Here is a 26,024-nt window from a genome sequence, read left to right on the forward strand (position 1 = left end):
CCTGTGAACAGATCCTTGGCTGCTAGAGCCATCTTAAATATAAATATAAGGGATGACTGTTCTAGAGAGAAACCTGGGACCTGCCGAGTGAAGCGCATTTCAGTGTCCTAAGAATGCGGAATGTGGCCCTGCTATAACAAAATGCAATTAAATGATTAACTGAGGCAGTAGCCTGAAGCACTAGCATAGCACCTGACAGGGCAACTGCTCAGTCAATGCTAGAGATTGTTGGTATACAGTCAGTGAGAGAACTCTTATGCTAATGAAGGAGTTTCTGGTTTGATACAATTTGTGTATAGGCTTTGCTTTAGTCATTATGTGGCTTACAAAATTTAGAGAGAAAAACCTCTTTAACACTGAGCCTCAGGTGCCTTATTTGTAAGGAAAAGGTGTTGGCATAGGAGCCTAGTTTGCTCAAAAGTCAATTGAGTATCAGTCTTTACACTGTAATGGCCTAAGGGTCCTTCTTTAGGCAAAACATTTATCTGGGGCAGGGTAGGACTGGGTTGAGAGCATACATCTGGAGTCAGACTTCTTGAGTTTGAATCCTGACTTCATTAGTCCACTAACTGTACTTGGGCAGTTACCACACTTCATTCCTCGTCAGTATAGCTGTGTAAAGCACTTGCCTTACAAGGCAGTGTGAACATAAAATAAGAGGATGCAGATAAAACCTCTAGCATGGTGTTTGGTTGATGGACGGATTGAAATACTGCAACTGATAGGCTCTAGATGTCTTTTTAGTGAGTCCTTCAAATTCTGGTTTCCTTGGCCAGATTTCAAACTCTCTTTGCTGATTCTGTGAAATTTCTATTTTGAAGAACCCCATATGTCTTGGTGTGGGTGTGGAACTTTGGAATTCTTTCGTGTGAAAGGCACTTTGGGAAAGAGCTACAGAATGAGGCTGTACTCTTACACAGAAAACTTCTGAATGTATTAAGAAAAAATACTGAGATTGTGATCCGTAGGCAGGCCTGCATGTGCTGCCCCTCTTATCCTCACTCCCTGATTTCCTAGCATTGTGATTCATTTATTTTTCTTAATCTTTCCTTTTGTTCCCCAAACTTTAGAGGATTTAGTTTATCACAAAAACCAGAAGGAATTTCTGCCAATACAAATTATTACAGTTGTTAAGTTTTCCGAAGACTTGAGCACACAGAAGCAACATCATTTGGCCCTGTAAGCTGATAGCAATAGGTCCTGACAGTGCTGCAGGCAGGACGGCCAAGAGATGCAGACCTCCAGCCAAGACTGCTGCTGCTAAAAACTGCTATTTCCATGGCATTGTAAATAATGGTGGTAGAGACTAGTACTTCATGAAAATGATAGCCCAAAATGTTTCCCCATACTCCCCCCAACACACACAGGAGCCTGTGCACCCTCTGCAGCAGCCAGCATCGCTCCACGGGCATCGTGCTTCAGACTCCAGTGCCACATAATTAGACAGGCATGGCTACTGCACTGCCGGTGTCCCAGGCTCCAGAGGTGAGAAAAGCCCTTAGTATTTATAGGAGCAGGAATAGAAACTTGAAGAGTTGGAGTTTTCTCCTACTGGGGTTGTCAGGAGCATCCAGAAAAGTCAGTAAATAGCCAGCATGTTCCCTCCAACCCTAAACCAAGTTAAAGATCTTGTCAGGTGTGGCAGCTTTGCCATGGAAACAGCTGTAGCTGTCATAGGGCTTGACTGTAGGGCGTGCTACTTTAAAACCTTCTAGCAGAATGGTATTATTGCCCCACCATTTGTCACACTGAGACCCAAAATTGAGTGAAATCCTCTTCAGGCTTAAGTCTGGCCAGGACTTCGCCAGGATTCTGCTCTGTTAACATTGGTTGTTACATAATATGTAAACGACCCAGCTGTGCAGTCTGGATGCAGTGATTGCGTGTGGCTCTGAGCCAGACCATCTCGACATCTGGGGTCACAGGGTCTGCTTAAAGTATGCTCCATTTGTCTTGCAGATGGCTTAGAGCAGTGGTTCTCAACCAGGGATGATTTTTTATCTCCCAAGGGACATTTGGCAATGACTGCAGACATTTTTGGTTGTCACTACAAGAGGCAGGGTAGGGATAAGGCACTGCTACTGGGATCTCGTGGGCAGAGGCCAGGGGTGCTGCTAAACAGCTGTAGCACACAGGACAGCCCCGCCTTAGGGAGGGATCTGCCACCTATGTCAGCAGTGCCGAGATGAGGAAAACCTGGCTCAGAGCGAGACTCGGGCACCTACTTCTTCTTATCCTCACCCGAGGATATGTTTGAATTTATTTATTTACTTATTTATTTACTTATTTATTTCAGAGAGAGAGAAACATCGATCGGGCCCTGACTGGGGATCGAACCCACGACCCTTTTGGTGCCCGGGACCACACTCCAACTGGCTGAGCCACCTGGCCAGGGCACAGGGGCCTACATTTGTGATCTTTATTCATTAGATGACCAAGTGACTCCTTGAGCCTATTAGTCTGATATTTCTTAATACTCTTTAATTAGTCAGAGGAAGAACTTTGAGTACTTAAGAGCAAGTGGGATATCTTTGATGTTTTCTGACTTCCTGGTTCCCAACAGAACCAAAGAGATTCACTGAAGCCAATACCTTTTCTCTGGAGCATTTGAGAGCTTGCTCCCCAGCACTGTCGTCAGTTTGGCTCAAATAAACTCTTGTAACAGGTGTTTTTTTAAAAAAATACCTTTTCTCTAAGTCCTATAACTCTTAACTGCTCATGACTTTGACATTGGTATTCGCACAACCAGAAGCAATATTAGCAAAGATGAAAATTCTGGCTGTATATCTGTATTTGCAAAATAAATCTTTAATATTTATGAGAAATGCTGATAAGAGTTAGGGGCAAAAGGAGAATTAGCTCACACCTAAATGGCTTAACATTGGGTTTCTTTTTGCTTGGTATATTATTTGAGGTTTTTCTAGATGTTTGTACCAAGCAAAAAGCATTTGGCTACTATGGATGTCTTTAGTCTCAATATCAAAGATCTGAACTATAAGATCCTCCTCCCCAGCAATTTCTGACAAGCAGAAGAAGCCCCAAATGAACCTTCTGGATGAGGGGCTTTACTGAGTCCAGGGCAAGACTATGGCTCCCATAACAAAGCCCTCTAAATTCTGAGCTTCTCTTCCCTAGCGACGTCTTGTGAGAGTCAGGCACTCTGGGTTTCCTGTCTCACTGTGTTACTGATTTAATGGTTATAAAAATAACTGCCCCCTCTGAGGTTTAGTTTTCACTAAAATAATCTCCTTATAAGATGAAAATGCCAAAGGTTGCATTAGGTCTTCAGATTAAGTGAAATATTTTAAGTTTCTTAGGTACCTAGAAAACGAGCTAACGGTAATGTTTAGATTGGTGATGACTATTGTAATTTCTACAGATGGAATTGGCTGCTCTAGAAAAAGTCAAATCTGCTTGGATTAAAAATCAAGATGACAGCTTGACTGAAACAGACACTCTGGTATGTGTGGCTCAATCTCCCATTTCAGCTGTTTAAAATCATTTTTTTATCTTTAGAAATAAAGGCAAAAAGACCCCTAGGACCACTGTGGAAATTTTGTCTGAATTTGGACTTGCGGATATCCTGTGCTCTTTCTCCTGAAAGCCTTACCCATGGCGTGTACCCTACCCCGGGGAACAGGTTATTCCCCAACTAGCAAACCAGAAATGCCCCCATTCTGCCCTTTAATTATAGCTGGTCAAATGCTAATTTGGGTAATTTCTCACTGTCACCCTCATTTACTTCTGAGAGATGATCACCAGTATCTTCCCCTAAAAAAAACCTCTTCCTCCCATGTTGTTCTTACTATGGCCAGCCAGCCACATTAAATCTCTAAGGAATTCTCGTCAACTCCTTGCTCTGAGAGATGCTAGAGCTGCCCAGGAGAGCAGGCCAAACCATAGTGGAATGGAATGAACTGGCTGGGGAGCACAATTTAATTAAACACTGAGTTCCACACACATATGCTGGGTCACTGTGTGTGGTAAGCACTGAAGATGCAAACATGAGAACATGTCTCTGCCTTCGAGATACAACCCTGCAGGAGGAAGGCCAACCCGTGCACACCCCATGTAGAGATCTGGGAGGGACAGAGTGACTCCGCCTGGGGGAGGACACCTGAGCCTGGCCTCACAGGATCAGCTGCAGTTCATGCAGGGGGACTGGAGGCTAGACATGGTGGGAGGGAGCAGAGAACTGGACCAAATACCACCTGGGGCTGTGCTATGCATCAGCCTCACAGTGAGACCTGGTAGCTGAGGGGAGGCCAAGGAAGAATTACTTTAGGCTTATGTTTCCTATAGTAAGTGATGCTTCATTAAAGACCGTGGTGTGTGAAGCATCAGGCTTAATTGAAAATTAATTTAAAACCCTCTCCACGACTTGCACTGTGTGCTCGCCAGTAATCCGAATACCCAGCTTTCTCTCTCCACTGTGCCCACACTGCACAGTGGTCGTTTCAGGGTGAAATTTAACCATGTTATGTCCTGATTAAAACTCTCTCTTTCCCACCTAGAGAAGCTAGACCCTCAGTTCAGGATTGTGTGTTAACAGATAGTTCGTAGATGTAGAGGACAGACTGAGTGGCAAGACTGTCCAGCACGGTCGGCGCACTCAGTCATACAGTGACAGTGTTCGCGCTGAGTGAGGCAGGAGCTTTAGAAAGAGGGATGACTGACTCGCCTCAGGGTGTGATGGGCCCTCGCAGGACCCCGCGAGGCTCCTGGTGGTGCTGAGTGAGCGGTAACCCTCGCTGCTTCCTTTACTCCATGGTAGGAGATCACTGACCAGGACATGTTTGGAGAGGGGAGCACGAGTCTGGTTGTGCCAGAGAAAGTCAAAACTCCCATGAAGTCCAGCAAAACAGATCTCCAAGGCTCTGCCTCACCCAGGTACTCAGGGTGGGAAGAAACTGAAACGGGGGGTAGAATGAAGGAAGCCAAACAGATGGTACGACACTGCAGCCATACTTAGCAGAGGCTTGCGGCCTGGGGAAGAGGGCTGGCAATGGCTTGGGGTCAGAGGGGCTGTCTCACCACCTCCTTTTCACATGTCTGGCAGCAAAGTGGAAGGAGGGCATACTCCTCGGCAGAAGAGGAGCACGCCCCTGAAGGAGCGGCAGCTCTCCAAGCCCCTGAGTGAGAGGACCAACAGCTCCGACAGTGAGCGGTCCCCTGACCTGGGCCACAGCACACAGGTACCCTCTGAGCATCCCTGGACCGTGGTGGTTGTTTCGTTGTCTTCCTGGGCAATTAGCTGAGAGGAAAGGAGGACTGCTTTGAAATGCTCTAAATAAAAGTCTTGAAAACAGACCTACACAGGGAAGTCTGGCATACACTAATGGGGAACTGGCTTCAGGGGCTGTTTCCAGGGAGCAAGGGAGCAAGAAATGCCAGCATTGACCAGCCTGCCACCAGCCCTGGTAGCAGTTCCACCCTTCTGGTTTGTCCTTCCTCCTCTGCCTCCATCAGACATTAGAGTGGAGATTGTGTGGTGACTCGGGTTCCAGAAGACGGCAGCCATCAGAATCTCACATCACCACCAACGTGCACTCTGATACCTTTAGTCCTGCAGTGGGTCCATTATTCTGATTTCAAGCTGGCAAATCAACAGTAGTCAAACATTTTGATTAACAAGCCTCAGAGGGTGGGCTGGGACAGTAGTGTACAAGACACTGGGCCTTAGGCACAGAGTTTCCTTTTGAAGGCTGGTGGTACTGTGGGTTGGGGAAGGACTTTCTCTAAACTCACACCTCATGCAGCTACTGTTCTGGAGTTAACAGCAAGCCTGTTCATTTTCCCGATAAATATTGAAAGTTATGTCAGTGTGGCTTCCTGACTTTGATGCTGTTACCCAGCTGGAAATGAACCGGAGACTAGAATAGCCCAGTGCCTGGGGCGCCGTGTTGTGCTTCTGGTTAATCACTGGTCCTGAGATGCCTCTTGCCCTGTGGCAGCAGGCTCCCTGCCCCGCGCTCGTTGCCACTCTCATTAGTTCTCTCCCCAGTGCCCTGGTTTTTGCTCCTGTGAGCACCTGCTCGCCGTGCTCTCTCCCATCTCCTCCTGATCCTTCCATGCTGCCTGCCCTGCCTGCCTCACTACCTGTCGTGGGACGCCTGCTGTGTCTCCAGCTTTGTCCGCCCTCCCGTCAGGCGGCTGCCATGGCTCTGTCCCCGTGTGCTTGTGTGTCCTCTGAGGACTCTGCTATCCTTGTCTTATTCCTTTCCCTTTTGGTCTGGCTGGTGGGGTATGGGGTCTCCTCCACAACATCCTCATACCTCCAAATACCCCTGCTTCTGGAATTCCCTACTCACTAGCCCACCAGCACCACTCTCAAGCTCCCTGGGGACTGCCTCACACACACTCTTGTCCCTGCAGATTCCAAGAAAGGTGGTATATGACCAGCTGAATCAGATCCTGGTGTCGGATGCAGCCCTCCCAGAAAATGTCATCCTTGTGAACACCACTGATTGGCAAGGCCAGGTAAAGCACTGAGGACTGGGGCTGGGAGGAAAGGACCATGGGGCTGGAGGCAGAGACGCCCGGGGTGTGACTTGAGAGCAGGGCGTGGACAAATAGGGAATAGCCCCCGTACCTCAGGCCCCTCCTACCCTGAACTAAGCCCACAGCTCCAGGCTGCAGTCCCATTTCTGTCATTTTCCAGCCTATGGAACCTTAAGTCACTAATTTCTAGCACCTGTTTTTTCACCTGTAAAAAAGCAACAGTATCACCTGTCCTACCTTCTTCCAGGGGGTTGTGTGTGGCAGAGAGCATCACAGAAGGAAGGTACCTTGAGGAATCAAAGTGCTGTCAAAGCCAGTGGTTGCCCATAGTTTCCATGAAAGCAGTTCAGAAGGGACATAGCGACACCCCCAACCCGCCTACTCCCATTCAATGCTGTCACCCAGTTAGACCCAGTGCCTGAATCCCACTTCCTCAGTGGTTTGAAGGACAGAGAACAGGAACTTGCAGCTTGATCTGGGCCCTCCTGGCTCCTGTGGGGCAGCAGCATCTCTGCCCTGTGGCCTTACCAGTGTCCCTGCCCCTTTCTTCCCACCCCCAGTATGTGGCGGAGCTGCTCCAGGACCAGCGGAAGCCCGTTGTGTGCACCTGCTCCACCGTGGAGGTCCAGGCAGTGCTGGCTGCCCTGCTCACCCGTATCCAGCGCTAGTAAGGGTTGAGCTCCTCTCCTGCCTTTTGGGGTTCCTCTGATCTCATCCTCCCACCCTGACTTCCAAGTGGCCTCGTCAGACCAAGAGTCCACGATGCATGGTCAGGCAGTGGCAGGTCATGGTGCGCTGATGTCCCTACTGGCCCCAGAGGATCAGGGCGTGAAAACTGTCATTCTCCTGCCCTCCCTGCCTCCCCACCTGGACGCCTGCCTTCACCTGCCTTGGCATCTCCTTAAACCCAGGTTGAAGCAGCCAGAGAGAACCCATGGATTTATAGGCCCCGTACTCCGCTCTCTAACTGTACCATGCTCCTTGGCGTTCGGTCAGAGCTTCCCCTCCCAGCACCTCCCGTGGGCCGAGTCCCTGTGGGGGAGGGAGACTGCGGGCGTCTGGCATCTGGGTTCATGCCCACTGCTGACCCAGGGGCACCGTCGAGCTGCCTCCATGTTAGCCTCAGCCAACTCCATCTTCCTTCTAGACAGTGACCTGTCCATTCTCTCTGACCTGGACATCTCCCTAATTTCAGAAGCACTGGCTTAGTGCTTCTCTCTGTATATTTTATTTGTTGGTTTATTTGTCCCTGTGGGTTGTTGAGATCAAGTCAAGTCTGAGCTTGGAGCCTTCCTCTGAGCAGGCTGCTGGCAGACCTCTGGAAAGTGGTGGTGACTGTCCCCTTGCTCCCCAGCTGCAACTGCAACTCCTCCATGCCAAGGCCGGTGAAGGTGGCAGCACTGGGCAGCCAGACATACCTGAGCTGCATCCTCCGCTTCTTTGTCAAGTCGCTGGCCAGCAAGACCTCTGACTGGCTTGGCTACATGCGCTTCCTCATCATTCCCCTCGGTAAGGAGGGCATCCTGCTCCTGAGGTGGGGTGGGGGGTTGGGTCCACAGAAGGGGCAGTTGGGGATCGCAGGCCAGGCCCGCATCCTGTCCCCTAACCAGCTCACCTTCTCTGGTCTCCACCTACCAGGTTCTCACCCCGTGGCCAAATACTTGGGCTCAGTCGACAGTAGGTATAGCAGCACCTTCCTTGATTCTGGCTGGAGAGACCTGTTCAGTCGCTCGGAGCCCCCAGTGTCAGGTAACGACTCTTGTAAGAGACTGAGTCAGAATTCTGCCTGGTTCAGGGAGGGCTGGTTGTGCTGAAGGCAGCCAACGAGCATGCTTCTTCCCCTGTGGCTCTAACTTTCCCAGCCGCTTCTCATGTTCATCTTTTCAGTTTTATTAAGAGGAGGCCATTAGTGCAGCCCTTCCACCCTGGATGATTTCCACTCTTCCATTTGCTCTGCTTCTGTACATCTAGAAATAAGGAGGGCCGTGGGGTGCTGGGGAGGACTTGCCTGGTTGTACGGATCAGATATAAGCAGAGAATGACTCCTGAGCAGTCTGTTGACACATGAGTAACACCACCCAGCCATGTCATCCTGAAATTCAGAGTAAGGTGTCAGGGGTTGGAGCAAGCCGGAGCTCCATGAGGCTGAGGTAGCAGATGCTTCCTCAGACCTTGAAGGAAGTGATGAGGACAGATCAGGGAAGAGAGGGGTTCCTCTGGGTTGAGAGGTTGGTATGAGCAAAGATGAAGGCAGGAGTGTGGTGAGCCTGGGAAAGAGCAAGACCATGAGGGGCGGCACGCAGAGATTAGAAGGGAGAGGACAGTGCTTTGGTCCATGGTGCCATAGAGTCAAAACCACCAGATCTGTGGAACCCTTTCCCTGCCTCCGCTCCCAGGCCTTTCTGTGGATCTCAGAGAGGAGGCTCTCTAAGCCAGTGTCAGGTTTGCTGGCTAAAGTCAGTTGGTGTTATCTCCTGGCTTTTCTGCAGAGCAACTGGACGTGGTGGGGCGGGTGATGCAGTACGTCAACGGGGCAGGCGTGACACACCAGCTTCCCGTGGCTGAAGCCATGCTGACCTGCAGGCATAAGTTGTAAGTTTCACTTCAGGGGATTTCTTAGAGGTGAGGTGGGTGAGGTCAGTCTTGAATCTTCTTTGCTTTTTCACGTTTTCTTTCCTACCCCGTTTCCCTGTGTAGGAGCCCAGGAAAATGAGAGACAGTGTTTTTACTGCTTCCCATCCAGGCCCACCCTCCTTTGCCCTGGGTCACCGCACCCATCTGGGCACCCTCAGTACAGAGAAGCCCATCCCAGGGACTGAGACTCAGAAGTGGGAGAGAGGGTCCAGTGTGCAGAATTGGTGCTTTTGCCTCCATTTTGTGGCTCCTCGTGCCAACCTGAAACCTGATGGAAACATGTCATGTAGTTGTGTCTGGATCCCTTAAAGCTGCAATAAGATATGAAAAGTGCATGTCCTCAGCTCTCCATGCAGTCTCACCCACTAACTAAAGCTCTCCTCTGTCTCCCAACAGCCCTGATGAAGACTCATATCAGAAGTTTATCCCCTTCATTGGCGTGAGTACTGACTCTCCTCCCCTCTCCTCTCTCCTCTGTGCCACATCCACCCTCCCGGCCTGCCCCCTCCCCCCCTGACACGCACACATGGAAGACTCATCTAGACAGTGGTTCTCATCCGGAGGCGACTCTCCCCCGGGACATCTGGCAATGTCTGGAGTCATTTTGGGTTGTCACAGCTGGGAGTGGGGGTGCTACTGGCATCTATCTAGTGGGTAGAGGCCAGGATGCTGCTAACATCCCACAGGGCGCAGGACAGCCCCCCAGCAAGGAATGATGTGGCCCGAAATGTTAGCAGGGCCAAGGTGGAGAAATGCTGGGCTGGCCATGTACTGAGCTCCTCCTTTCTGTGTCCTGTCCGGAATCATGACCATCCCCAGATCATCGCTGGTATCTTGTTTATTACACCATGCCCTGAACCTGTTGCCTTGGCCTATGGAGTGTTGTCCAGAGCATAGTGTCTACAGGCCCTGGGAAAAGAAAGCCGCCTCAGAAGGAATGATAGGTGATGTTCTGAAGAGAAGTCTGAGAAATCGGTTGTTTCCATCTTTAGGATCAGATAGACCACTGAGAATAAGGGTCTCTTCTTTCCCCTCCTATGTAGTCAAGGGAGCATCTCTATACTAGTGGATTTTGAAAAAAAGGGAACACCTCATGGATGTCTTTGGTGTCAGGTGGTACTGATCTTTGGTTCATTTGGTGGTAGCTGGGCCACAAGACAGAGACCTACCAAGAGAGGGAGCCCCGAGGGGACAGAGCTGACCTGCCAGGGCCAAACCATACCACAGAAGCATGGCTGAAACTCAGATTTCCCTGTGTGAGATGATCAAGTTTCCTTTCCAGGTCAGCTTATATATTTTTGTATAGTCTCTTTGAGGGCCCTCCTCGCCTCTGGGCGAAGGGGCAGGTAAGGGGCCAGCTCCCACTGTCCCTCTTCTCTGCTTGGCCCAGATTCTGGATGTCTTCAGTGGTCTTGAGAGATGCCTTAGCCTGGGGAAATTCTCTAGCCCCTTCTTGTGCCTTACTGTCTGGCTAGTCCAGTCATTCCCCATTTAGCCACTGGGGCTGCTCCCACAGCCGTGTTGGAGGCCTCAGATCGTGGCCTGTAGCCTGGGTGGCAGTCTGACTCACATCTTCATGGAACTATGGATCACTGCCCACTCTGGCCTCACAGCCAAGAAAGAGATGTAAAAAATCTAAAATTCAAACAAACAAAAGAGGTGGCAGCTTCATGCCATGCCAGGGAAGCAAGAGGAGTATCCAGGAAGCTCAGTGTCGATGTGTTACTTTCTGGGATCTAAGGATGCGTAGAGAATTCTAAGAATGGCAGCATTGTATTCTGAGCAGCAGCCTCAAGGGGACCATCTGCACATGATCTCCACTTCACGCCAGTCCCCAGAGCCCACCTTCTGTGGCCTCTCAACTCTGCTGAGCCTCTGCCAGGTGCTGGGCCCTCAGCCTACTGGACTTCTGTCTTTTGATGTCACAGCTGTGAAATTCAGTCTGTCTCTAGCTGTGCCTTTTTATGGCCACTGGAGGGCACCCTCTATCCTTCCCAGAATACACTCTGCGACATCTAAAATTATTTGGGAAGCTGGAATGTATGCTGTTACCTTAGTGGGGTGAAGCTGGGACCCCTCCTCGCTGGTATTCCTCCAGATACCAGGAAGTCTGGAACGGAGGGAGCAGGTATCAGTATGGCTGCACTCTCCCTTGGCTTGGAGCACAGGCTGGCGTGCAGGACTCCCCCCCACACTCCTGTCTCCCCTGCTTTCTCAGGGCGGCTCTTCATCTTTCTCTGGTGAGAGGAGATGACCTCTTACCCACATGACCCTTCTCAGGTGAAGAGTACAGAAGGGGTTCCTGCTTTCGAGGTGCACTTGCCTGTGGCCCCAGAGAGGAGCCATGAGGTCTCCTGAGCCCCCACCTCATTCTTTGGGGCCAACTGTCTTCACATCTCTCAGAGTTCTGGGCCGCTCTGGACTCCCAGAGATTTTTAAAGCCTACAGTCAAATAATGTGTTGTAATGGCTTTTGCTCCCAACCATCTGCTTCCAGTTGAGTCAGCATATGTGCACCTTTGGTGAGAGGACCTAGTTAACTGTCTCTTCTTTCCTCCCAGGTGGTGAAGGTGGGTCTTGTTGAAGACTCTCCTTCTGCTACAGGTGAGCCTGGGGCCCCTTTGCTTCTTTGGAGTGAGGGTGGTGCCTCTTCTCTATCCAGCAGGCTGGAGATAAAGACCTTGGGTGTCCTAGCTCAGGTCAGAGTCTGAGCAGGAGCATCGTGGGTACCCTTCTCCCTGGTGAAGCGGTGGCGGGGGGTAGTGGGCAAGTATCTAAGGCCCAGAGGAGAGCAGGCTGCCACTGAGACAGGGACAGGGACACCTCAACTCCTTACCACCAGCTGGTCAGGGGTGACTTCCTCTGGCAAACTGTGTTTGTCATCTGACAGGCGATGGGGACGACTCACCTGTGGTCAGCCTTACTGTGCCCTCCACATCCCCACCCTCCAGCTCAGGCCTCAGTCGAGATGCCACGGCCACTCCACCTTCCTCCCCATCCATGAGCAGTGCTCTCGCCGTTGTGGGGTAAGGCTCTCACTGTACCCGTCTTTCCTGATGTACCCTCTGTCAGGGTCCAGGACTTCCCTTCTGGCTGCGCATCATTGAACACTGACAGCACACTGGGCTTAGAAGGTAGTGTGGTGAGAACACTGGCGTTAGAATTCAGAGACTTGGGTCACTGGTTGGGCAAGTCATCACACAGCTCCAGCTGCCCTGTCTGTCTCGCAGAGTGTCAGTGTTGAATGAGAGGCTCTTTGTTGCCTGTAAAGCGCTGTGTGCACATCTTGTCTTGGTTCTGCCCAGCGTGGTAGAAAGAGTGTGGGCGTGGGCATCAGATACACCTGGGTCTGGGCTGTGGTTCTGTTATAGTCAGCGACACTTGTTAAAGTGCAGTAAGGGAGGTTTTATTTAAAGTGGGGGCTATCTCAATAGGTACAGGGACCACTGTGATGGATTTTGCAGTGGGGGGGAGAGATGGGGCTCATCTCCAAATACAGCATAAACATGAGGATTTATAGCCCAGGAGCAATGTGGGGTCAGTGAATGGAAGATACTGAGAGGAAGCCTCAGGGGTGGGGAATTCTGGCTACACTAACCTAACAGGATTCTTAATCAAGACAGGTCGAGGTATCAGACACTTCTTGCGCCAGGGGTGGGGGGTGCAGAACCTGACCAGATAGCCAGGGTGATCAGATGTGGACGGTGGGGGATTCTTGCTAGCTGATCTAGCAAGGTTTTTGCTACAACTGGATTTTATAAGGAAGTACACAGAGAAGGGCCTAGAGAAGATTCAGGAGCCTGATTAAGTTGGGTCAACCAGAGAATCTTTGTCCCTTGGACAAGTTACTAAGCTTCATTTCTTACTCTGAGAGGAGAGGTAAAGTAGTGAGGTCACAGGACATGAGGCATGAATAAGCATGTGTGCCAGTGCCTGGTGCGGGGGAAGTGCCGCTCTCGTTCACGCATCCATCTGCCCATCAGCGCAGTGGAGCTGTCACCGTGAATGAGACAGGCGGTACCCTCCTGCAGCTCAGGTTCCTGGGCCCCACAAGGTCAAAGCAACACAGAAATTCAAACTGTATAGATTGCAGAAGGTGCTGTAGAAAGTGGTGGGATGGTTATGAAGGGGAGGGAATTTCTTTAGGATCCAGAGTTTATAGCCCATGGTCAGGGAGGCCTCTCTGCAGGCAGCTGTCCCACTGAGGCCTGGGAGCAGCGGAGCAGGCACCCTGTCGGGTCATGGAGGGTTGAGGAACCGGCCCTGACATAGGAGAAGAGCTGGCCTGGGTCAGGAACAGAAAGGAGCTTCTGCTGCTCCTCCCTCCATTTCCCTTCCTTCTGCCTTCGCCTCTTTCTGTTCCCTCTGATGACCATCCTTGTAGCATCAGAGAGGGGAGGCCTGGCTGGCGGCTTTTCCAGAGCCACCAGTGACGGTGGGGATCTGAAGAGTGTGAAGTGCTCTTGGGTGGCGAAAAGCCTGCCTCAGAGTTCGAATCCCACCCCACCCTCTCCCCCTTTTTTCATTTCCCTCCGTGAAGGGCCAGTGCTGGAAAAGGAGGGAACCCCACATGTGGCCCCATTGAACTCAGGTTCCGGGGGGGCCTGGGAGACCTGGGGACCAGCCTCCATCTCGACCTCCTTTCCCAGAACCGCTGAAACCAGGCAGAAAGAAATGTCAGATGACTTTTGTAGCCTATGTTCCTATTGTGTCTGACGCCTCCTTTCAAGGAAATGTCAGCTTTCTCCTTGGAGCTAAAATTATCCCTGAGGTACCATAAGTGAGAGAGCCGCAGGTCAGCACCCACCAGCTCTCCCGGAGCCACTCCAGCTGTGCTGCCACCTCTGCCCACTTAATTTCTGACCCCCGGGCCAAGCTTGGCCAGGCCCTGCTTGCTGTCCGTGTGTACATGCATGTGGGGGCCTGTGTGCATGTGTGTGTGCATGCACACACTTTGTTCCTTCATAGAGCTTCCTGCCTGCTTTCCTCATCCCCATGACTTCTTTTTTTTGCTTCCCCCACTCACAGTGATCCAAGTCTTCACTATTTCCTGGCTTTGTCCAGATCAGCCTGACTCTCACTCCCAAGTGAACCACTTCTCTGAGACTAGAGGGAACCTGGAGCCGCTGATTTGGCCACCTCCTCTTACCCTTCCCACAGCCTGGTGGTCCCCACTCTGCCCCCACACACCTGGCCATGTAGCTGGGAACTGAGGGCAGAGCCTACTCTCCTTTATTGTTCCCCTTCTCTAGGAGCCCCAACAGTCCATATGGGGACGTGATTGGCCTCCAGGTGGACTACTGGCTGGGCCACCCTGGGGAGCGGAGGAGGGAAGGCGACAAGAGAGATGCCAGCTCCAAGAACACCCTCAAGAGCGTCTTCCGCTCAGTGCAGGTTTCCCGCTTGCCCCATGGTGGGGAGGCCCAGCTTTCTGGCACCATGGCAATGACTGTCGTCACCAAAGAAAAGAACAAGAAAGGCAAGTGACATCTGAGGCCAGAGACCATCAGGGCCACCAGACCTACCCGTCTCCTCTCTCAGGGTCTGGGACAGAATCTGCCTCTGAGAGACCTTGGATGAGGGTGAAGCAGTGCAATTCTCACGTGGTCCATGCAGCCTGGGGTCCCCAGGGGCCCTGCCTCTTCTCTGGACAGAGGAATGGTGCCCAGGGAGTCATTGGTCCCTGTCTGCTGAGCATCAGCACCCCTGGGACCGAGGCATTTAGTGCCGCCATAAGGAAGGGAGCCTTTTGGCCACTGTCCTCAAGAATAGACTCTGTGACAGAGAGGGACACCTCCATGCCACAGCCCCAGGGTCCCCATGGCCCCATGGAGCAGCGCATTCACACCCCACCCTGGAGGCCACTCAAGCCTTCGTGAGCTTAAGGGCATAGTTGTTTTTTAAGAGTTAAGGGGAGCCCTGGCCCAGTGGCTCGGTTGGCTGGAGTGTCGTCCCATACACGAAAGGGTTGCGGGTTCAGTTCGTGGTCAGAGCACATACCTAGATTGCAGGTTCAGTCCCTAGCTGAGTCCTGTACGGGAGGCAATTGATTGATGTTTCTGTCTCTCCCTCCCCCCTCCCCCTTCCCCCTCCCCCTTCCCCCCTTCCTCCCTCCCTCTCTCTCTTTCTCTAAAATCAATAAAAGCAGCCCTGGCCAGTGTGGCTCGGTTGGTTGGGTGTCATCCTGTGAACCAGTAGGTTTCGGGCTCGGTCCCCAGTGGGAGCATACAGGAGGCAGCCGATCGATGTTTCTCTCATTGATCTCTCTCTCTCTCTCTCTCTCTCCCCCCCTCTCTAAAATCAATAAAAACTATTTAAAAAATAAAATAAAGTCAATAAAAACATATCGTTGGGTGAGGAAAAAATAGACTTAAGGGGAATACAGCCCATTTCAGATGAGAGGGGTGGCTTAAGGCACCAGAGGAAGAGTTGGGGTGGCCCTGGGTCCTGTGCTGTGGGAGACTAAGGCAGGAACCCCCACAACCAGGCCAGTGCTGGGGCAGCACTTGCTGCTGTCAATTGGGGTTGTAAACCTGCAGATCTGGCTGTGACTCTAGGGCCCTCATAGCACCCACCTCCCCAGCTGTGGGGAAGGAGGCTTCCTTTATCTGCTGGGTGCTCCCTGTTCTCCCAAAGCAGCTGGGCCACTTTCTGTTCATACCTCTGTTCCAGAGATCCCTGAGGAGCAGCAGGGGCTGTGCCAAAACCTGCAGCTGCACCCTGAGACTGGCCTGGGTGGGCTGTCAGCCCAGCAGTCCTGTTCTTGCCTCTTCCCAAGCAAGAGTGGAACAAGGACCCCATCCCAGGCAGAGCTAGTTCCCAGGCCGCGCTGGTGCAAACACTGCTGCATAGCCTCCCTCCCTGCCCAGCCTGCGGTGCCCCCCAGGCTGCCTAGAACATTCAAGCTGGAAGTGACTTCAGAGACCATCTGGCCCAGTTCCTCACTAAACATGAAGATCTCGAGGCCTGGGGGTGGGGAGAGACCCAGGCTGTGACAGGGCAGGGACTCCAAGATCCATAAATCACCTCCCTTTCCTCAGGAAGAGGGGACAGTGGAGTGGGGGAGGTGAGGATGGGCTGTTTTACCAGGGGCTGTGACAGCCGTGTTCCTGCTTGCTTTCCAGTTCCCACCATCTTCCTGAGCAAGAAGCCTCGAGAAAAGGAGGTGGATTCTAAGAGCCAAGTCATCGAAGGCATCAGCCGCCTCATCTGCTCTGCCAAGCAGCAGCAGACCATGCTGAGAGGTGGGCACAGTGGGACCGGGGGGGGGGGGGGCACAAGGGACCATGGGGCAGGGAGGCGATGCCGCCCAGGGAGCCTGGGAAGATGGTCTTAGCAGTCCTGGTCACACCCTTCCCCTGTCACCCCCAGTATCCATCGATGGCGTTGAGTGGAGTGACATCAAGTTTTTCCAGCTGGCAGCCCAGTGGCCCACCCATGTCAAGCACTTTCCAGTGGGACTGTTCAGTGGCAGCAAGACCACCTGAGGGCACTGTCTCTTGGCCACTCCCTTCTGGCACTACCACCTGTCTCACCGCCTGTGGGCAGGGGGAGGCCAGCAGGCCCAGGCTCAGCACCCCCTTTTCTGGCCCTGGGGCCTGCATCTCCCTTGCCATCCTGCCATCCTGAAGGACAATGCTACTGGGGTCCCTGCCCTGTTCCCCTCTGCTCAGGTCCATCCCTGGGTAGACCACTCTCTCCTCTCCACTCCTCCCCTGCTGGCCTGAGGCATTCCCTGGAATTAAGTCCTCTTGGCCTGCCTTCCCCAGACTTCCAACCTCTTTCTCCCAGTGGCACCAGTTCCTTTCCTGGAAATAGGAAACCTGGAATCCTGGCCCAAAGCAGGGAGTCCAGCCCTCCTCCCATTTTCTACAGCCCAGCTGCCAGTTGCTGCTCAGCCTGAGCCCACGGGACCCCTCCCCTCAGTCGCAGGGGCAGCTCCCACCCCTTCCTCTCCCCAGGACAGTTTCTGTGGCGGCGCTGTATATCTCTGTGACAGAGAGGCCTTCCTGGTCTCCCCCACACACATGTCCTCACCACCCCCAGGTTCCCTGTAGATTTGGCCTGTGTCCTGAGCATTTCTTTGGTTTGCTGCACGGCCAGTCTCTTGGTAGTTCATGCAGTGCACCTGGGCACCAGTCCCTGTCCGTGCCCCGAGGCTCCTGTGTTGTTTCTCCCTCTGCCTCCCACCCCCTTCACCCAGCACAACTCTGCCTCTTCCTGAAACTCTGGACTCTGCAGAGCTGGGAGACAGCCCCCCACCAGTGTATTGTCTGTGGCCCCCAAGCCCTTTATTTCCTGTTCCCCCCCATGCCCATTTGTCTCCCTTTCCCTGGTCTGCTGTTCTCCACCTCAACTCCTGGGCCCCTGGTCATCCTCCCAGCCCCAGGTCCCTTCAGCAGGCTCCATTCCTTCCCTCACCAGGGCTTCAGGGTCTGAGCCCCTCCTCCGCCTCTACCATCAGCCTTCTCAAAAGAGGCTGAGCACAGTGGGTTGGGGTCCCAGCTGCAGCCCTACGTCCCCCACCAGCACCTCCAGAACTTTACCATTGCCCTCTCACCCCTTCCAGAAGTTTGCACAGAACTTCATTTTGAAAACTCCCTCTCATTCTCCAGGCCTCCCCCAAGCTCCTCCAGCCCTCACCCATGGCTCAGCCCCACTGTCCAAAGCATCTCCAGGCTGTGCCGCTCTCCCTGCCAGAGAGGGCGGAGTGGGAGGGTCTGGGTGGATGCTGGATTTTTCATTCAATAAACCGGTGGTTTCTTACCAACTAGCGAGCCTTGGATTTCTTTGCCTCTCACTGTGGCAGCATCTGTCCAACCCCCACCCTTCTGCACAACACAGCCAACTCGGCTCAAAAACCACTGGGAGCTGGCTTTGGGAAGAAGCAAATCCCATTGTCTTAATCGTAAAAACAGAGGCATGAAAGTGTCTTGCCAGTAGGGGGCGAGCAGGGGTCCGAAACACCACCATTCCCATTCCAAATCCCCTCTTTCCCTTGGTACTACCATCGTTTTTGGAAGTTGGTGAAGTCTGAGGCCAAAGGGCTCTCTGTACCTGCAGGTGGAGGGGGTCAGGCAGGTTCCATCACTGAGGCTTTCCTGCCACCCTTAACCTTAAAGATGGCAAACAGCCCTAGCATCTGCTCTCTGACACCTGCTTCGTCCGCTCCCAGGACAGGCATGTATGCCAAGCCGGCCCCTGTGACCAAGTGCCCAGATGGGGGACTTGGCTTTCTCACCCTGTAGGACAGCCACAGGGGTGGGCAGCCAAGTGGGGCAGGCAGTCACTGGCTCCCTGAGCCCCTTTGGCCAGGTAACAGGGAGGCTCTGGGACCCAGGGGTGTGGCCCTTTGCAGACTCTTACCCTGGAAAATGGAACAAATCCTGCCTCCCAAGGGGGACAGTCCAGTGTGGTCTGTGCAACTGTCCCAGAATGCAGCCTGCACATTAGTTACCAGCGAGGTGTACAATCTGGCCCATGAGAGGAGCACCTCAGATGTGGCTAAGGTGACTAGAGAAAACATGAGTGCTCCTCAGGGCAGAGTGGAGGTGCCCACCGGTGCCCACAGGAGGCCTTCCCAGGAGTGGGCAGTGGTGGCCACAGGCAGGGCAGGGGCTTAGGTACCTGGGAGCCAGTGGGAGTCCCAGGCTGGAGGGGTGTGGGGCAGGCGGAGTTGGGTGCCAGCTCCTCACCCTCTCAGGTTCCAGCTCAGAACTGAGAAGAGGGTGATGGGGAGACGAGAGTAAGGAGGCAGGAACTTCTGCAGCCTCCCTGCACCCGCCTCCAGGGCTTCACCCGCAGCCTGTGCCCCTCCCCCTCCCCTGCTCCCGCCTTCCCAGGGCTTCGCTGCTGCACTTGGCCCCAACCCCTGCACCAGCCCTCCCCTCTCTCTGCGGCTCTTTCATGAACACACAGTAATAGCTCCCATGTTCAAAACAACTTCCCTGATTCTTTTTTTTCTTATAAAAACAGGTATTTATTTCTCACAGTTCTAAAGGCTGGAAGTCTGAGATCAGGGTGCCAGCATACCGGGTTCTGATGACAGCTCTCCCCCGGTCACAGATAACCGTTTCCTGTGTCTTCACGACAGAAACCACTCCCCTGATTCTTTTTTTTTAATCCTCACCTGAGGATATGTTTCTATTGATTTTAGAGAGAGAGGAAGGGAGAGGGAGCGAGAGAAACATCGACCAGCTGCCTCCTGTTCGCACCCAGATCAGGGATCAAACACCTGGGGATGTGTTGTCCTGACTGGGAATCGAACCACTGCCTTTTTGGTGTATGGGGTGAAGCTCCAACCAGCCCAGCCACCCCAGCCAGGGCCGCTTCCCTGATCCTTGATCCCCTTCGGCGGCCGCACCAGGTCTCCTCCCCTTAGAGTGAAATCCTTCAGAAGAGCTTGTTCACTCACTCTCCCTGCCTCCATGTCCTCCCACTCCAGGCTGTTTCCTTGACAAGCCCATCAAAAGTTTTCCCACCAAGGTCACCGATGACCGGGGCTGCCAAATCCAAGCGTCTGTTTTCTTGTCTGACCACCAGGAGCATTTGATGTGCATACTCCCTGCCAGAATCGCTTTCCCCTTGGCCTGTGGCGGGCACTGCCCTCCTCCCACTGGACTGGCTGCTCTTTCTTGGCCTCCCTTTGTCCTGCTCGGCTACCCAGCCTTGAAACACCCAGGCTCCCCCTCTGGCCTCCCGTCTCCGCTCACTCGGCCCTGTGGTGTGAACGGCTCCCTGTGCACAGACTTCCCCTTCATTCTTCAGTTGCTGAGGCGGGAAACTTTGGAATCACCTTGGCTCTTCTTTCTCACACCCAACATCCAGTCCACCAGCAAGTCCTGTAGGCTTGTCCTCCAAGGCAGAGTCGGAACCCAGCAGCTCCTCACTTTCTCTGCTGCTGTCGCCTCTCGTCTGGATACTGCAACAGGTTCCTTATTCCCTCTGCTTCTGCTGACTCTTCCTGTCGTCTATTCTCCACACAAGAGCCAGAGAGAGCCTTTTAAAATGTTAGATTGTGTTGAGTTACTGGTTCAAACAGTCCAACAGCTTCCCATCCCCCTAAGAATATAATCCAAAGCCACATCATAACCTGCCAGGCCTCCCTGATCTGACCTTCGGAGGGCTGTGTGATTCCTTCTCACTCTCCCCCTCGCTCACCGGCCTCCTCTACATTCCTCAGACACACCCGGTGCATTCGGTACATTGGGCCTCAGGGCCTCTGCATGGGCCATCCCCCCTGCCTGCCCATTCTGCTCCTAGCCCAGGGTCCATGTGGCTTACTCCCTCCAAGTCTTGGCTGAAAAGTCACCTCGGGGAGGCCTTCCCTGTTCAACCCTCCAAACTTCCTTTTCTCTTATTCTTCATTTTTCTTATTAGCACTTCTCACTCCTTGGCATTAATTATTTTTGTTTGTCTCCTCCTTACTAGAATGTAAGCTCTAAGAAAACAGGAACTCTGCCCCCCCAGGGTACCCCTGGGCTCATTACAGGCACACAATGCATGTCTGTGACAGAGAATGAAGAGCCCTGTCCTGTTGCAACAGGGCCCTACGCCAGACTTGCTGCTCAGACACCGTGAGGCCTCAGCCCTAAGGACGCCCGAGGTTTCTCACAGGCCCTGGAGGAAGAAGACAGGCTGAGCAAAGAGGAAGAGGCCATGTAGGAAGGTTTGCAGGCCCCAGACGGGGCGGCTCAGGCAGGAGGTTCACACCTGAGACGGCTTGCCCACCCAGGTGCTGGGAGTGGAGGCTGGACCCGAGCAGAACTGCCCACGAGCCACAGCTGACCCTTCAATAAGATCCTTCCTCCTTGCACACGGGCCTAAACATGCTGTTTGGTCCCCTTTAAATGTTCCTACTGCCCCACACTTATCCTCTTGGCCTACTCACCTCCTCAGAGGGCTTTCCAGACCACCCTGCCCAAAACTGTCACCTGCCATAAGTGTCTTTGTAGCACATTAGAATGGGAGTCCCAGGAGGGCAGGACTCCTGCTGACTTACCCGTTGCTCCGTATCCAGCACCCATCTCTCTGGCATCTGGCAAATGCTCAGCGAGCTAAAGGGATGAGTCAGGGGTTCGGTTGCTTGTCCAAGGCACACAGAGCGGCAGAGAGGGAGTCAGGTTTCTAACCCAGGTCATCGGACTCCAGGCGATCACTCAAAGTCCTACGCAGATCCCAACTGCCCAGCCATCCATATGTCCCGCATCTATTAGGTTCCTACTGTGGGCCAGCTCCTGTCCTAGGCATGACGGTACCAGGATGGACATGGGATTGGGTCCTTACCTGTATGGAACCCTGAGGCTAGCAGGGGAGACAGACAAATAGAGACAATTGCCACACAGCATGACAGGTTGCATGGCAACCCACTGGAGGGGCATCTAACCCAGCCTGGGGAGGGATGTCCGAGAAGATGTTGCAAAGGAAATGACAACAGAAGATGCCCAACCCGATGGATGTTCTGGGTACAGCAACAACTAGAGCTAAGAGAGTCTGGCCCATCCTGAGACCCGCAGGTGGTTCATGTGGCTGAAAAGCAATGCGGATGGTACAGGACAGAGGAAGCGGCTGGGACGCGGAGGAGCCTTAGAGCTGTGATTATTACTGCTCTGTGCCGCAGGGTAGACCGTGCATGTTATCCTGAGGTCAGTGGGGAGCCAAGAAAGGGTTTTAGGCAGAAAGGCGGTGGACTGTAGAAAGGTCACCTGCTACAACACGTGGAAGGAAACGAGCCTGGAGACCAGAAGAGTTGGAAGGGAGTTACAGCAACTTAGAAAAGCTGTGGCCAAGGCAAAGGCTAAGGCAAGGGTAGAAGAGCTGGGGAAATGGAGGCCTGAGCTTTATTTAAAAGATGGAATCAACAAGTTAGTTAGGGGAACAGGATAAAAGAGAGAGTCGAGGATCGGGGCTGGCCATGGGTGAACGAGCAGATGATAGAACATCCCTGGGGGAGATCTGGGTGGGAGGAGGGAGGTTTGGGGTGAGGAGGGTGTGCTATTCATAGGTGGGTGTTGAATATATAGGCCTGGGTGGAGCTCAGGGGAGTGATCTGGGCTGATGGAGAGTTGGGCTCCCTCGGCATGTGGGAGAGCTGACCTTCGGCTCCCTCCATCCTGACCACGTAGGGCACCTTCGTCCAGCACCAAACATCTTAGTGTTATAGTCGGACTTGCTTTCTCTTTGCAGCCCCATGTGTTGCTCTCTTTCACTCCGAATGTGTTTTCTCTCCACCATAAGCAGAGCTTGCCTTATGTGCCATATTTTTTCTTCCCACTGTCCATTCACATGCACAGGATCTGTTCAGTAGTGAGCTTGAACAGATGGTGACAATAAATATCTACTAGGAATGGTGTCTTTTAGGTACAAAGCATAACGTTAAGATCTGAACTCTGCTATTTAATCCTTTATCTTGAGAACCCAACAAGGTAGGTACTAGGAACCTCATTCCACAGAGGAGGAAACAGGTAAAGTTAATAACACGTGTAAATTTGCACAGCTGGCAGGTGGAGAAACATGCCTTTGAATTTAGCTCAGTCTAACCCCAAAGCCTGTGTGCCCTCCTACTGAGCAGGACGTGGACCCTTCTAGGCTGGTTGGGAGGGCACAGGAGGTGACCTACAGATTTGCTGTGTGGCTGCCAGGAGAGGAGCCAGGAACCTCTCAGGGGAGCTCTGAGCAGACTCAATTCTTGTTTCAGTGGCAGAAAAAACTGACAACCAGAGGTGTTCACAATGCCATGGGCCCCTCAGAAAGTGGTGAGATGTGCTTACGTGGGGACACATGATCTTTAAGAAGCCTCCAATCTTGAGCCTTTATGGGTGACCGAGTGGATGTTTCAGGGTGGGGATGATACACTTAGTAAAGTGCCCCCTGGCCACTTCAAAGAAAAGGAGTGAAGCTAGCCAAGGGGAAAAGAATCATTTAAGAAATCAGACTTCAGTGGGGTGAGTGCTCCTGAGGACCCAAGGGAAAGGGTGGGAGCAGAGGGAAGGATTTGCAGGGAGAAAACAATATTAAAAGCAGCAAGAACAATGTCCCCAGACCTGGGACCAGCGCGGGTAAGCCCATGAGCTGTGTGGAAAATGGCATAAGGAGCTGAATCACCGCTGAGCATGGGCTCCTTCCTTTCCTCTCCCTTAACTCTGCATGCATCAGCAGCTTGGCGTGAGCCCAGCAGCTCTGGGGGGAAGGGGTGTGCAGAACAGTGGAGGAAGTAACAGTCCCTTCCTGTGGGAGACTCGCTGTAGAATCCTCAGAGACAAGATAAAAAGCCGAGTGGCTGGGAAGGTTTGAGCACATGCAAGGTCAAGCACCGAAAGCAAGACCAGAGTCTGAGAACCGGCAGGGCAGGAGGGGGGAGCAGGGCAGCTGCCCAAAGAGCATCTCAGAGAAACCACAAAGCCTGCGGGGAGTTGGCAGAAAAGCCAGAAAAAGAACCCAGCAAAAGTCACAAAAGAAGATTGGAAAATGCTCTTTCCATCCACCTGGAAAAAGATGATTAAAAAAAAAAAAAAGTGCTCCTTTATTAGATGGAAAAAATACACTAGGGAAGAAAGCAGGGGTCGTGGATATGTTTGTGCTCGGCATGTGTGGCCTGCACCTGCGCATGCCTGTGAACCCACTCGTGTCCAGTGCCTCTGGGGAAACTGCCTGAGGCCGTGTGCAACTGTGCTTTTGTGTAGGTGTGAAGAAGCAACTTGCCCTCGATCCTCTTGACCTCTACTCCATGCAGTCGGTGTTGTCTCTTACACACTGGTACAAAATGACCTGGACTCTAGATTAGGGAAGGACACAGTGGCCACTGGGAGCCTGAGCTCCCCGGGAACAGCAGGCTCTCTCACTCATGCAGCTGCCTTCCCCTCTCTGGGCCTCAGTTTCCTTACTTGTAAAATAACCTAGGGGCTTTCCACCTAGGGTGCACATCGTGGGCACCACTGAAGTTTTAAAATAAGAGATGGCCAGAGCCTGGCACCACCAAATCCCAGTCTCTAGAAGGAGAGCCTACTAACAGTTTCTTCACGAGATTCTGAAACCCAGCCTCATGAAGAACCACAAAGGTGCCTGGGCTCCAGATTCTGTTTCCTCCCTGTGAGCTTGCAGGCAAGTTGGGAGCGCAGTTGCGGCTGACGGGGCCTCCGCACAGAGGCAGGCTCATCGGCCACAACCAGAGCGCCTCTGGGAGACAGACAGACTCCAGTCGCAGAAGACTCCTGTCTTCGGGGCCCTGGAGAAAAACTGACCAAATGAAACTGACAGGGATAAACACAAGCTCTGCACTGATGCAAACAACATAATTGACACAGAAACTGGTAACAGCAGGTGCTTCTGGGCAGGGGAGCTGCGTGGCTGAGGACAGTGTCAGGAGGGAAGAACATTTCATCGTTACTGTATCTTCCTTCTGTATTTTGCATCATATGACTGTATTAGCTATCTTTAAAAATCACTGGGGGAAAAACCATTGGCAGAAGCACAGGACTAGGGAGAAGAACCTATCTGGATATAACTGGGACACACATAATCTAGCGTTTTAGCTGACAATCTTGCCCTCAGAACAGTGTGGTGGCTGTCAAAGCCTGACTTGCGACTTCACAGTGGACAGGTGGCATGTTCATTAAGAAGCGACCATCCTTCTGTGATCTGTGTTCACTCCCCGCTGGATCCCTGGGCCCTGGACTGAGCACCATGTTCTAAGCAGTGTCTGGACAGGCACACTAAACTACACTCAGAAAAGAACTCAGGATGGAGAAGGGGCAGGAGTGGGTGAAGAACATTGCAGTCCCTGAATATCTTCATTGGTAAAAGGGAACAGACTGTTCTTCCTGAAGACAGAGCCTCTGCTTGGTGTGGGGAGCACTGCAGAAAGGTGCTTTTGTGGCTATCTAAGGAAAAGCTTTCTAGTCTTTAGTCTCACAGAAGGTAGTAAGCTCCCTGTCACAGGAAGTACTTAAACTAGGAGCACCTGGCCAGCTCTCTGTCAGAGATGATGCTAAGGAGATTCTCTCATCCATAGAATGCTGAAGCTGGCTGAATCTCAGTCTGAGCCCACCCTGACTCGTGAGAAACACCCAGGTCCCTGGTACCAGCATTAGGCCTTGCTTTGCAGCTTTTGTCCTTTGGGGTGGTTGTGCTGCTGTCGCTCGCTAATGACATCGACCCAGGGCAGTGCCAGGGTAGCCACCACCCCAAGGCTGCAGAGCACCAGACCAAAACCTGGGCCTGGCAGGGACCTGGCAAGGCCAACAGGTGCACACTTACTGAGTGCTGCTATGTGGCTGGCCAGGGGCTACTCCGGGAGTGAACATGACAGGCAGGACTGGGCCTACATTCTAGGGAGGGGACAGGAAACTGACAAGAGGACTGTTAGAAGGGATAAATGCTATAGAGATAATTAAATGCATGCATGAGATGGACTGGAGGGCTGCTCTACATGGGGGGGGAGAAATCAAGCAAGGGCTCTCTGAAAAGGTGACATTTCATCTGAGCCCCGAATGACGTCATCGCCTTGTCCTGATTGTCCTGCCAGCAGCATCTGTTGTGGTCACACACGGGCACACGAGTTCATTTTGGCAGACAGCTGCCCTCTGCCACCCTGCGCTCCCTTACAGCCAGAAGCCTCCATCCCTTCCCCCCAGGAGGCAGCCTTAAGTTGTCTGAATCCTACAGGATAGTGAACAGCTCCACAGGAGTCGGGTGGGGCACAACCCGTCTCTGGAGACAAATGAGCCCGAGGTGGGTCAGATCTGAGAGATGCGATAACAGCAGCGCCCGCTTCGTCGGGTCTTTGCGAGTATTCAGTGAGTTAACCCGCTGAAGGCATCAAAGCAGCTGACACGCGGCTTAGAAAGCGGCAATTCCCTCAATATCAATAAATGCCCAGAGCCTCGCCGTGGG

At 52.7% G+C, this 26,024-nt stretch overlaps 1 protein-coding gene across 1 annotated transcript in view; it reads left to right on the top strand.

Annotated features, from left to right (window-relative positions):
* PACS1 (phosphofurin acidic cluster sorting protein 1) overlaps positions 1-17,915 on the top strand; it is a 95,067-nt gene extending 77,152 nt beyond the window's left edge. The window contains exons 11-24 of the mRNA XM_087822007.1: positions 3,380-3,460; positions 4,775-4,890; positions 5,060-5,195; positions 6,376-6,480; positions 7,062-7,168; positions 7,856-8,010; positions 8,140-8,250; positions 8,991-9,093; positions 9,532-9,574; positions 11,696-11,738; positions 12,025-12,160; positions 14,387-14,613; positions 16,259-16,378; positions 16,506-17,915. Of these exons, the coding sequence (XP_087678133.1) occupies positions 3,380-3,460; positions 4,775-4,890; positions 5,060-5,195; positions 6,376-6,480; positions 7,062-7,168; positions 7,856-8,010; positions 8,140-8,250; positions 8,991-9,093; positions 9,532-9,574; positions 11,696-11,738; positions 12,025-12,160; positions 14,387-14,613; positions 16,259-16,378; positions 16,506-16,621 (1,599 nt within the window). The 3' untranslated portion in view covers positions 16,622-17,915. The remainder of the gene's footprint in view (positions 1-3,379; positions 3,461-4,774; positions 4,891-5,059; positions 5,196-6,375; positions 6,481-7,061; positions 7,169-7,855; positions 8,011-8,139; positions 8,251-8,990; positions 9,094-9,531; positions 9,575-11,695; positions 11,739-12,024; positions 12,161-14,386; positions 14,614-16,258; positions 16,379-16,505) is intronic.
* Positions 17,916-26,024: the final 8,109 nt, after the last annotated feature.

The sequence above is a fragment of the Miniopterus natalensis genome, chromosome 11, assembly GCF_054644295.1.
Source record: "Miniopterus natalensis isolate mMinNat1 chromosome 11, mMinNat1.hap1, whole genome shotgun sequence".
NCBI classification, from domain to species: Eukaryota; Metazoa; Chordata; class Mammalia; order Chiroptera; family Miniopteridae; genus Miniopterus; species Miniopterus natalensis.